The sequence below is a fragment of the Theobroma cacao genome, chromosome 5, assembly GCF_053813885.1.
Source record: "Theobroma cacao isolate CCN51 chromosome 5, ASM5381388v1, whole genome shotgun sequence".
In the NCBI taxonomy this organism is placed as follows: Eukaryota; Viridiplantae; Streptophyta; class Magnoliopsida; order Malvales; family Malvaceae; genus Theobroma; species Theobroma cacao.
In genome coordinates, this window is record NC_142643.1 from 413,277 (window position 1) to 424,827 (window position 11,551).

General features: G+C 36.9%; 4 protein-coding genes across 4 annotated transcripts; 1 reads left to right on the forward strand and 3 right to left on the reverse strand.

The window, feature by feature from the left end:
* Positions 1–128: 128 nt before the first annotated feature.
* LOC18597469 (small ribosomal subunit protein eS4) lies at positions 129–2,549 on the reverse strand. The gene is made up of 5 exons (XM_007026534.3): positions 2,415–2,549; positions 1,684–1,761; positions 1,363–1,543; positions 917–1,014; positions 129–790 (listed from the first exon to the last, which is right to left on the reverse strand). The coding sequence occupies exons 1-5, from the start codon at positions 2,415–2,417 to the stop codon at positions 362–364; spliced, it is 789 nt and encodes a 262-aa protein (XP_007026596.3). The 5' UTR covers positions 2,418–2,549; the 3' UTR covers positions 129–361.
* A 717-nt stretch (positions 2,550–3,266) lies between these two features.
* LOC18597470 (uncharacterized) lies at positions 3,267–4,312 on the reverse strand. The gene is made up of 2 exons (XM_007026536.3): positions 3,638–4,312; positions 3,267–3,533 (listed from the first exon to the last, which is right to left on the reverse strand). Exons 1-2 carry the CDS (start codon positions 4,221–4,223, stop codon positions 3,475–3,477), a joined length of 645 nt encoding a protein of 214 aa, XP_007026598.3. The 5' UTR covers positions 4,224–4,312; the 3' UTR covers positions 3,267–3,474.
* Positions 4,313–4,784: 472 nt separating this feature from the next.
* On the reverse strand, positions 4,785–7,952 carry LOC18597471 (histone-lysine N-methyltransferase ATXR3-like protein). Its single transcript, XM_007026537.3, has 5 exons — positions 7,099–7,952; positions 6,516–6,713; positions 5,852–6,134; positions 5,533–5,695; positions 4,785–5,225 (listed from the first exon to the last, which is right to left on the reverse strand). Exons 1-5 carry the CDS (start codon positions 7,796–7,798, stop codon positions 5,028–5,030), a joined length of 1,542 nt encoding a protein of 513 aa, XP_007026599.1. The 5' UTR covers positions 7,799–7,952; the 3' UTR covers positions 4,785–5,027.
* A 1,480-nt stretch (positions 7,953–9,432) lies between these two features.
* OSH1 (gamma interferon responsive lysosomal thiol (GILT) reductase family protein) lies at positions 9,433–11,551 on the forward strand. The gene is made up of 6 exons (XM_018122038.2): positions 9,433–9,487; positions 9,579–9,837; positions 10,449–10,514; positions 10,687–10,824; positions 10,914–11,006; positions 11,100–11,551. Exons 2-6 carry the CDS (start codon positions 9,586–9,588, stop codon positions 11,259–11,261), a joined length of 711 nt encoding a protein of 236 aa, XP_017977527.2. The 5' UTR covers positions 9,433–9,487; positions 9,579–9,585; the 3' UTR covers positions 11,262–11,551.

An 11,551-nucleotide genomic window follows, 5' to 3' on the forward strand; every position in this document is an offset into this window, starting at 1 on the left:
GTAAATGGAAAAGGAAATTCATCCTGAAGAATACAGAAGAGAAGGGATGGAAACTAAGAGGAAAGGAATATGAAACCAATGCTGATAACAATAGCAATTTAAATATTTATTTCAAAGGATATAAAGGGTGGCAGAAGCAACTCTCTCAATTAACCAACTAAATCAGAAATATTCACGACAACAACCAAGTTTTCGATAATTCATAGCCTGATATGTCACTAACATCACCCAACCGAAAAGGACTTAAATTGCAAGAACAAAATGGTTTTCAAAATTGTGCTCATAAGTTAAAAACAAGAAACCTAGTATCTCCAGAAAATACTACCACAGCAAAACATATCTGGGTACCTTATGCTAAAGTTTAAACAGCATTTTGGGCTGCAAGCCTCTTCCTAGCTTCCTCAATGACGGATAACTTGATACCCTTGCCCTTAGGAAGTGAAACCCATGGCTTTGTTCCTTTTCCAATTGTGAAGACATTACCAAGACGAGTGGCAAACTCGTGTCCAGCAGCATCTTGAATATGGATTGTCTCAAAGCTACCCTTGTGCTTCTCCCTGTTCTTAATTACTCCAACACGACCTCTGTTCCTCCCTCCAGTGACCATGACAACATTCCCAACATCAAACTTAATAAAGTCAACAATTTTGTTGCTTTCAAGGTCCAGCTTGATGGTGTCATTAGCCTTGATCAGAGGGTCCGGGTAGCGGATAGTACGTCCATCATATGTATTGAGGTATGGAATTCCTTTCTGGCCAAACTGGACGGATCGAACCTTGCAAAGCTTAAACTGCAGAATACAAAAAAGCACATGAAATTTATTGTTATAACCAACAGGGTGAAGAAAGTAGAAAAAACTTAGGGGCCATAATGGAAATGTGATAAGAACAAGCAGATAATAAATCCAAGTTCAAACCTTGGTTTCGTCACCAGTGATAGCATGGAGACGGAAACGCCCTTTGGTGTCATAAAGTAGACGGAAGTCCTCATTTGTTTTAGGAATGGAAACAACATCTGGCAGCAGGTGATAAAGCATGGTTAGAAAAGAGTCAAAGAGAATAAATTTGTAAGGGCAGAGAGAAAAAAGTCAAATCCAGAAAAAAGGGGGATCTCGAAGCTAATCTAGGAACAAGCAGAGAGCCCAAAACCACATGCCAATGAACATTGCCTAACTGATAGATCTCAGCATATATTTCATATATTAGAATGAAAGTGCCAGTCAATCAGAATAGTGCACACAAAGATTTGATCATAGGACCCTGAAGCCATGTGGAAAACAGAGTAACTAACCAATTATATTGGGAATGAAAAAAATTCAACTGAACCAAATCAGTCTAGGAAATCAAGAGAAAGTACACATACCCATGAAACCAGCAGGATAGGTCTTATCTGTCCTAACCTTTCCATCTACCATAACATGCCTCTGCATAAGAATAGCAATGACTTCTCTATATGTGAGAGCATACTTCAATCTGTTTCGCAGAATGAGGATCAAGGGCAAGCATTCTCTGGACTTGTGGGGGCCAGATGATGGCTTGGGAGCCTGCAAACAGGAAAATAAGAAAACAAAATTAAAACTGTATAGATGAAGCAAGCAGGTGGAGGGGACAATAAAAAAAGCTGAAGGAACAAGGAAGAACGGTAAACTGGTTTGGAAGTGATAGGATCGAGATGATAACATACAAAAGCACCACCAAGCTTGTCAAGCATCCAATGCTTAGGGGCATTGAGCCTCTTCAAATGTTTCTTCAACCCTCTAGCCTGTAACACACCACAACGAAAACATAGTGCAAAATGAAACTGAAATATTGTATCATGATGGCATGAAGACCCACAAGGCCACAATAGAACAAAATAAAAACAGCATCTGCATTACTAAATCAAATACAACAGCAAGACTGCACATTCACAAATCAAAAACATAGTAAAACTACAATAATCTGATTTTAAACAGTCTAGCCATTTTAAATGAGCAAAACAGCAAATCAGGAGCAGATAATTGATCCAAGGTTCCATTCAAGTCGTCCCTTCCCGTCAATTAAATCACCATTTTATGTCAAATAGATCCCAACTGTTGAAACTACCGTTAACGCTCAAAACCCATATATCAACAAGGCGTAACTATTAGACACTATCATAAACAATGGAAATCACAGAAAACCCAGATAACATGACTATTCCAAATCAATGAAGCAAGAGCATAAAACCAGCCCCGAAAGTCATCAAAAAACAGTGATTAAAACAAACTATTCCGAAACGTCCTATTGCCTTTACCAAAAGCAAACGAAAACAGATCCATGAAATTTCCAGAACCAAAAATCAAATGGCGAAGGCATAAGAGTGAACCAACATAACTTATCGAAGAACGAAAACAAGAGAAAAGCAAATGAAAGTTCGGAAAAGCAGAGACTGACCATCTTGTTGAAAATGCGGCTGTGCTAGCTCAAAGCCTGAGGTTTTGCTCAAGCCGTTCTTTGAATGAGGAGGTGGGAGGGGCTGCAAAACCCTAATAACTCCCGTCTATCTATACTTCTCTACCTTGACGCGGGAGGTTTAGGGCTTTTTGCTACGAGACTATGGTTACGGGCCAAGTAGCCCAGAATAAGATACAGCACTTTAGTAATTGGGTCTGCTTGGACTGCCCATGGTTTCCTGATTAGCCCAAATACCCTTCCTTTTGTGCGCTCAGGCTAGCCCAAGTTCTTGTCAATACAATAGACAGTATGTAAACGCAAAACCGGTATTAACTAACTCGCTTAAGTATGATTTGCGTATCTTATAAACTAGTTTGGATAGTATATGATCGTAATTTTAGAATATTCATTCCCTAAATTGATTAAATATTTACTTTTTAATATATGTATTATTTATGATTGTTAAAATTTATATTTTTTATTATAATTCATGTCGAATCGAATTTTATACAAGTAACTCACATCATTTTAACTACATAAATGAGTTCAAGTTTTAATTAAATTTTAATACAGTATTATTAATCAAGTTCGGGTAAAGGTTCAATATTAAATTCTATAATTGAATTTAAGCACAAATAACTCAAAATTAACTGATGCCTACTCATTTTCATTTTCATCTTTGGCCAAAATATTAGATGGATGGAGTTGAAGATATTTTTGTTATCTTTAATCTTAGTGATCTCTCTATTTTTTTTTCATCAACGGTTTTTTCCGGTTTGATCTTTGAATTTTACCAGCAAAAATAGGGATTTTTCTTGTTTAAACAAAAAAAAAAGGAAAAAAATAGAATAAATAAATGTTATTTAACAGAAGAATTACGAAAAACACATTACAGGGAGAAAATATATTACAAAAAAGAGAACAAAAGTTCAAAATGCAAAAGAAAAGTAGAAAACAGTACAAATCCAGTGGCAGATGAAGATGTTACAATCAGAATTCTAGAAATAATGATTCATTCCTGAAACTGGAAGCGGTTTGAACCTCAAGCATCAGACGCTTGTTAATCTTGAGCAATGTGAATCAGAATGGTGGCCTCATCACTGGTGGGAGCTGCATCATCTGCTTTATTCATAATACAATAATAATAATTAACAGAGATTATCAAAGAATGCCCAAAAAGGATTTAGAAAGATTGAAGTGATTATGATGCTAAATGAATGAACCTGGAAGAGATATGGGCAAATGGGAGACGATGTTCTCAATGATACCCCCTCCACCACCACCACCACCCTCTGTTTTCTCTGCTTTGGTTTCTTCACCAACCTTCACCATTTCTTCCTTTTTGTTTTCATCAGGACTCTCTCTTACTTCACCTTCAGAGTGGTGAAAGAGGTTGGACACGATGTTGTTGATAAGCCCTTCTCCTCCTCTTCCACCACCACCCACTTCTTCCTCTGATCTGAAACCTGATTCATTTTCACTTCTAACATCAAAAGCTTCAACTTTTCCTTGCGTGATGTTACCTGCTTGGGGGCTTGAAGGAGTGACCAAGTTCGAAATCATATGATCCAAAATCCCACCTCCCTTATCTTCAGGGATTGTCTCCTTGTCAGCTTGTTCATCTTGTTTTTCTTCATCTGCATCTCCTCCAGTAACCAAGTTAGAGATGAGATGGTTAATGAATCCACCAGCTCTGTCTCCCCCCTCTTGTTTAGCTGCTTCAGGATTTTGTCTTTCTTCAATAACTTCATCTCCGCTGAGATTTATCGGATGCAACAAGCTTTCAGCTTCAGCCACTACATCTTCCATCTTGTTTGCTGGTTTCGTCTTTGAATATCATTCATCATAGAATTGGTAAAGAATGGTGAGAAGTTTTATACTGGGGGGAAAAGCAATAGGGCAGAATCGTCCTTGTACCTAAGGGATTGTTTAAAGACGGAAGGTGGGCTTCTTACACGTATTTCGTAAATGTTGTCTGATGGGGCCAAACCGGCCAACAACAGGTGGACATGTGCCGCCTTGCTGGAGCCTCTTCAAAGCCCTTTTATGATTTCCATGCAAGGTCGGTGGGAAACCCGAATTCGCCTTGTCAGAAGAACTCTGACTGTTTAGTTTACAGATTATTGTTTCTTCATTGAAGCCATAAAGCTCGCAAAGGGGGAAATTAGAAGAGTTCTGTTGCTGCTCATTTTATTGATCATGACCATGATTTTGAATTGGTATATGTGTCACCTCAACGATGAAATGATTTGCTTTTCAAGTAACATAAGAAGAAAGAAACGACCCTCCACCAATTTACATCAATATGTAGGAAAGGGGGGGCAAGAAAGTTTAGCATTTGGCCCTTGAAGGGCTACAATCAAGCAGACATGCTAAAGCAAGCTTTTCATTAATTCAGTATTGGCATCAATACATTGTCTTAAAACAAGTGTATCTCACATAGATTTCAACCTTTGATCACTATTTAAGTAAAAACTCTGCCTACCCTTTACCAAGAATCAGAAACCATCTCGTTTCAAAGATGTATGGTATCCATGTGAAAGCTGAATGATGCAGAGTCAGACCCTACCGAGCCTAGGGCTCATGTAGTTAACTCTTTATGTGGTAGTTATGCTATGGATCATTCTCGGTTGAACCATATATGGCTGCCTCCTCAGCTTTCTTTTGTGCTTCCCTTTTCGCCTTTCGTCTATCATCCCTTGCAGCAGCATCAGCCTGGACTTTCTCCATTATTGCATTGAAACCAGGAATTGTCCTCTCCAGTTTGTTGTAGACTTGGCTGCTAAGGTTGTAAAAAATTCGAAATATTCTCTGCAAGCATAGAAACAAAAAGATTATAAATAAAGGCTTGTGGACTAATCTGACTCATTATTGAAAATCAGGCATCATATTAAGAAGATCGTTGGAAACATTTGAAAGCTACTAGAACTGCCATGCAAAGATTTTGAAAATCATTGTAACATGTTATTTTGACAAAGCAAATTTAAAAATTCCTCCATACACACCCACAAAATCACTAAGACACATGGAAAGCAGGGAAAGTTGTGTTTGTTATCAAAATTGCAGCTTGACCAATATCAACAAATATGACATATATATGGAAGAAATCACACCCTACCTTGACATCCTTATTCCAATGTCTGATGTATGGGGGACCTGTAGTGTAGGAACCAAGAGGTTCACGATACCACTCTCCACCATATGTAATCTCATCCATTGCTTGCTCCACACTTAAAACTTCCCACGGCCTTAACCCAGGAATAGCTTTGGCCAATTTGCGCCTGCCTCACAGAAGCAATTAAAATATTTAGCAGTTATAAAACCATTTTAAATACCATTCTAATAAGATGATAACCATCAAGACACCTATGCAATTTCAGCAATATGATGTATAATTATCTTCAAGATAAAGAAGGATAGAAGAAGAGAAGTAATACCGAAGATCTTTTGAAATGTATTTGTTAGGCATATGATCAGATTCCAAGAGAGTTGTCATTTCAGAGCCACTAGCCCAAAGAAATAGGGTATGGCTAGGAATTCTAACTCCAGGCCATATGCCATCATTAGCTTTTAGAACGGCCAAATCACGTCTTTTGCTCTCTATAGCTTCTTCTTGAAGCTGCTTATAAGTTTTCTTCTCATGTCCTTTAAGGGGAACCCAAGGAGGTATACCTTTCTGCAGTTTATGAAGGAAAGCTGTTGCTGCCGCACCAAGTCTAACTGATGATCCATATAAGACAAGAATTAATCAATCAGGACATTGAATTTGACCATTCAGAGACTATTTTTGGATGATGGTAGACCGAAGACAACCAGGAAAGAAAATGGTCATCATCACCGACAATATTCATCTAAGCAGAGTGCATTTGATGAATTCTGGTCCACCAACAGTTGTATTCAAGTTGGATAACTCTTACCATTTGGTACTACATGTTGCTATTACATTCAAAGAGCACTAACAAAATACTAAATAGGTGATAAGTACCAGTCAATACTAAAACCAGAGACCAGAAGTCCTAATGTATAACCTTGGCCTCTTGTTTCAGCATACAATAAACAGATGTAAATGAAAAGCATAAGAAAAGGAAGGATAAAAAATACCTTCCCAAGTGGCTATTGCAGGTTCCAAGCCATAAACCATATGAATTGGTGCCCATTCATCCATGTCCTCTCCCCAAATAAAAGTGTGCTTATCAATTATACCAGCACCCCAAGCTGTTTTGAGGGTTATTAGCTCACAAGGACCTCGGGTACGACCCAAGCGATCTTTATAGTACCAGCCTCCACTCCTCATGATATCTGTATCAATAAATAAGCATGACATGATTGAATAGCAAATAGAACAAAAATAATCCAGAAAGGGGAAAACAAGGTACACAGAGACATTAGATCAGTCCTAAACCTTCCCTTTGAGAGTAACATAAGATGAGATACGATAAAGAAGAATCAACAGAAAATTGGATAATGATATGAGAACTAATAACTAAATTTTGACCTCTGATATTCAGTAAACTCTTGAAGTTGCAAAACTCAAAAGATTCGAAAATAATTCGCAGCAGAGTCAGGGAAAACAACAATGTCCACTTCCACATAGAACCTAAATTACTCGAAAAAAACATTCTCGAGACTAATACATGAACTCAGGACAAGCTCCAACAAGCCGTTCAAGAAAAACCAAACTTACAGTCATAGTAACGCTTCTCGAGCCGCTTATAACCAATAGCCTGAGCAACATCAATAGGTCGACCCGGCGGGTAAGGCCTCTGGCGGAACCCCCAGAGCCCAAAAAAGAACTGCTTTGCAAAATCCCAAAATTTATCATCACTCTCTTTCCTGGTCTTGATAGCTTTTCTAGGCATAGGCCTCCCATCCAACCCAATCACATGCGGCAGCGCTTGCCACAGCTTCTTATCTTCACTTCTATACGGCTCGTCATTTTCTTTAAGCTCCATTCTATTGATTTCATCAGCAATTTCCTCAGCTCTAGCCAGAAACTGAACCACGGGACTACTCCTGAAGTCTTGCCACCATTTTTCATTCTCTTTAACTTCCTCTTCCGTTGGATTCTCTTTCTTCTCAAAAAGAGGATCCTCGTTCAAAATATTTTCCACTTCCGGAGTGTGCCTGTAATCAGGGAGGTTCTCGCATTCCCAGAAGAACTGGTCCAGCATCTGCTTGTACGGCCCAGGCTTATCAGAATCCTCGTCGGGCTTCTTGGGTTTTTTCTTGAAGAGGCTGGAGGCGTTTATGGAAGCGAAATTTGGAGAGTTTGAGGATGTCTTGGGGAGGAATGAGTCGGCAAGTGAGGGAAGATTGACGGGTTGGATCGGATTTTGAGGTTTCCTGAACCAACTTTCGAAGGGATTAAAGTTGATTGAAGCCATTGGTAAAGGCTACAGCCTTTTGGGGGACTTGACTTTCGAAGGGTTTAGGGTTTTGGTGAGGCTGAAGAGAGAAGAGTTCAGCTAATTGAGGAGATTGGGCAATGGCGAAGCTAACAAGGACTGTGAGTGTTTCTGAGATAGAGTGAAGGAAGGAGGAAGTGTGCTTTACTCTAATTGGGCCACATACAATTTTTGGGCTTTATAACCAAGCTTTTAGGCCCAAATAATTTTTGGGATGTTTAAAATAAGTTTATTTTTTATTTTTTAAAACATTTAATACTCACTTTTTTATATTCTAAATTTACCTTTATATTTAAAAATTTTTTTTCCATGTTTTAGATCCGCCATCACATAATAATAAATAATTACTAACATAAATATAAAAATATTTAAAAAGTGATGAGAAATCCCCGATGTTGATCATCAATCAATATATATCAAACTCAAAATTTTTATCTTCATTTACGTAAAAATTAAAAAAAAAATATATTTAAAGATGATAAGAGTACTATATACTTCAACTATCGATAATAGCATCCGATTCATGAATCTCGCTCAACTGATCACATAAATATAAGTAGTGGATGTCAAAAAAGGGAAGAAAGAGCGTATAAAAAGATATATTTTTTATTATTTTTAAAAATTACATTGGTATCAAAGTGTTACAAAATTGGTAAAGCTGGTCTATATATATATTGAATTATCAAAACTAGAAATAAAGAATTTATTCCTTGCTTAAATTGGGTGAATAATATCAAAATGAGTTAGCTTTCAATATTAAAAAGAGTTAAAAATAAAATAAAATAAAAGAAGAGTCTCTCTTTTTGGAATCCACAACTAAAGTAGTTTACAATTTATTCATAACTTGTGGGTGAGTTAGAATATTCATGGAAAGGGATCATGAGTTGCACAATTTTGGAGCAAAGCAAAATATTCCATGCATTTTTCCAAGAGAGTTACTTTTTGTTAATTATTGATTTTAAGGGATTCATCTAAATTGGTTTTTAATGAATTTTAGTTGTTTATCAAACTATTATTTTGTCTAATTGTAGAATTAATGCAATTATACGGACAATTAATTTAATTACTCTTTCAAAACCGGCCTTATTAAAAACACCGAATAAATATTCATTATGGAAAACAATAATAATAATCTTTCGATCTCTTTTTCTATATCCATTTTCTTTTTTTGAATGTCTTAAATCAAAGTTTTTTTAGGCACCTAATACTCTTTTTTTTTTAGTACTTATAAATTTACTTTTTAGACTAGAAAGAATTGAATTTCTAAATTAATTTTTTATAAAAATTTTAATATAAAATATATCAAAATTAAAAATTTTATTTTAATGTTTATAAAAATAAAAAAATAAAATATAAATATTTAAAAACAGAAAAAGTACTATTTATTTAATATTATGAAATATTTAAAAATGTATTCTAATATTTGATTTATTGATTGGTATATGTCGAATCCCTTTCCTCTTAATTTTAAAAAAATAAAATAAAGTATAAATTAATTGAAAAAGGTGATGGATTTATATAGAAATGGAAAATAGGATCGAATCATATCTTGTTTAGTTATTTTCATAAATACTAAAGTTCAGCATTAATGGCGAGCACTGAGATTTGGCAAAAGGATTGGAGAGAAAAAGAAGGTGAAAAAGGAAAAGAGGAAAAGGTTAATCAAAGGTGACGGTTACTTTGGAAGCCTTTTTTGTTTCAAAGTCCATAAGAAGCGATTCTCAAACTGAAACGTCTGAAAAATTTTCTGCTTTTGTAGTTTGGGAATGGCGTCTCCTCGTTTCTTCTTCGCTTTCTTCCTGTCCACTTCGATGCTCTTCTTGTTGTCAATATCTCCATGTCATGCTCAAAACGTCACTCTTTCTCTTTACTACGAAACTCTCTGCCCTTACTGTGCAGACTTCATAGTCAACCATCTAGTAAAGCTCTTTGACAAGGGACTCAATTCCATCGTCAACCTCAGGCTGGTTCCATGGGGCAACGCTGTTATGCAACGTGACGGCAACTTCGTTTGCCAGGTTCTTGTCAACCCCCCTTTTTTTTTTATCGATGAATGTCTCCATCAGTGTTTATCTGTTTCGGTTATCCAAGCATATCCTCTCAACAGAAGCAGGATTTCAATATTGTTCAGAGATTAATGATAGGGTCCTAATCCTGCCTGTTTAACAGGCTTGTTTTTCTTTTTTGGGCTTATTTTTTCCATTTGTGTTGGCTTATCTGTTTCCTTAGAAGAAGCTGCAGGCTTGCAGCCTGCATTTGGCTTTGGCCAATCTTATTGTTTTCCAGTTATGAATGACCAATCAGGTTTGATCACAATGCTTCAGCATGGAGGGTTGCAGGTTGGGACCCCAAAATTTTGATTCCTTTTCTCTTTTAGTCATCACCTTTAATTTATCAACAGCTTCCAGGCTCCGGGGTTATTCAGGAAGATGAACATCATATTAATTCATTTCATTTAGCCATATCATGCATAAACTGTTCATGAACCAACCTACTGTAATTCTAATTTGGTTTTTTTCTTTTTCTTTTTTTGTTGGTACTTGTAATTCTGATGTGGTTCTATTTCTGTGATTCTGATATTCTGAGCTACTACTTATTCTTTCATTTTCTTGTCTGTAACACCTTGCAGCATGGGCCAGATGAATGCGTCCTGAATGCTATTGATGCCTGCACCATCACAATATATCCTGAAGTGGTAAGCTTTCCATTCCTCTAGGAAGAAGAACCCACTTTCTTTGTCATCTATATTTTCGAATTCAAAACATCAAATTCTTGTCTATAACAGGTACGGGCATAGCTTCCATCCTTGGATATATACGTAGTTGATCCCCAAGTCTTTATTTATCTCGCACGTTTGCTTGTTGCAGGAGCGGCATTTCAGATTCATTCTCTGCGTTGAGCGTCTGGCCTTGGAGAACAAGGTGAACGAGTGGGTTAACTGTTTTGATATGACTGGGTTGGGCAGGGTCCCCGTTGATTGCTATAAAAGTGGATACGGAAACATGGTTAGTTTCCTGAGCTTATCTCCCCAATGTCCATTCTGTGATTACAACTTTGTTCTTCTAATAACCATCCTGTGATTATATGCATACAGCTGGAAAAACATTATGCTGCTGAAACTGCTCAGCTTAATCCACCACATAAATTTGTTCCATGGGTGCTTGTTAACGGTCAACCTCTAGAGGAGGTCATTTTCTAGCTTATTATGTCTCTTTCTGCTCTCCATTTCTTTCTTAATTTTATGGCTCCATTGTCTTGTCAACTGTTTTCGTGAATACAGGACTTCAAGAGTTTTGTTAGCTACGTCTGCAAGGCGTACCAGGGCAAGCTAGTCCCTGAGGCTTGCCACCAATCACTTCCGCTGATGAACAATTCTTTGAAAAAGGCAAATCCTAGTAATCCAGTTTGTTATGCTAAGAAGAAACTAGACAACTTTGAGTAGAGCTAAGAAAATCTGAAGAGTAACTTTTTTGTCGACTCTTCCTATGTAGGCGTCCTTGCTGAATGCTGATACACCATTTTCAATCACATTGTTGCTGATTTTTGGGATTCACTTTTGGCTTCTCTCTGCTTTAATTGAACAATAGCGATTGATCTTGCTAAAACAGTACAGTGTACTGTAGAACTATTGATTAGATGATGGCTCAGAAATGTACATGAATTATTCTAACTAGGCAAAGTCAGGCAGGGTGTTGAACCAAAAAAAGGGTCATATACATTTTATCTCCTAAA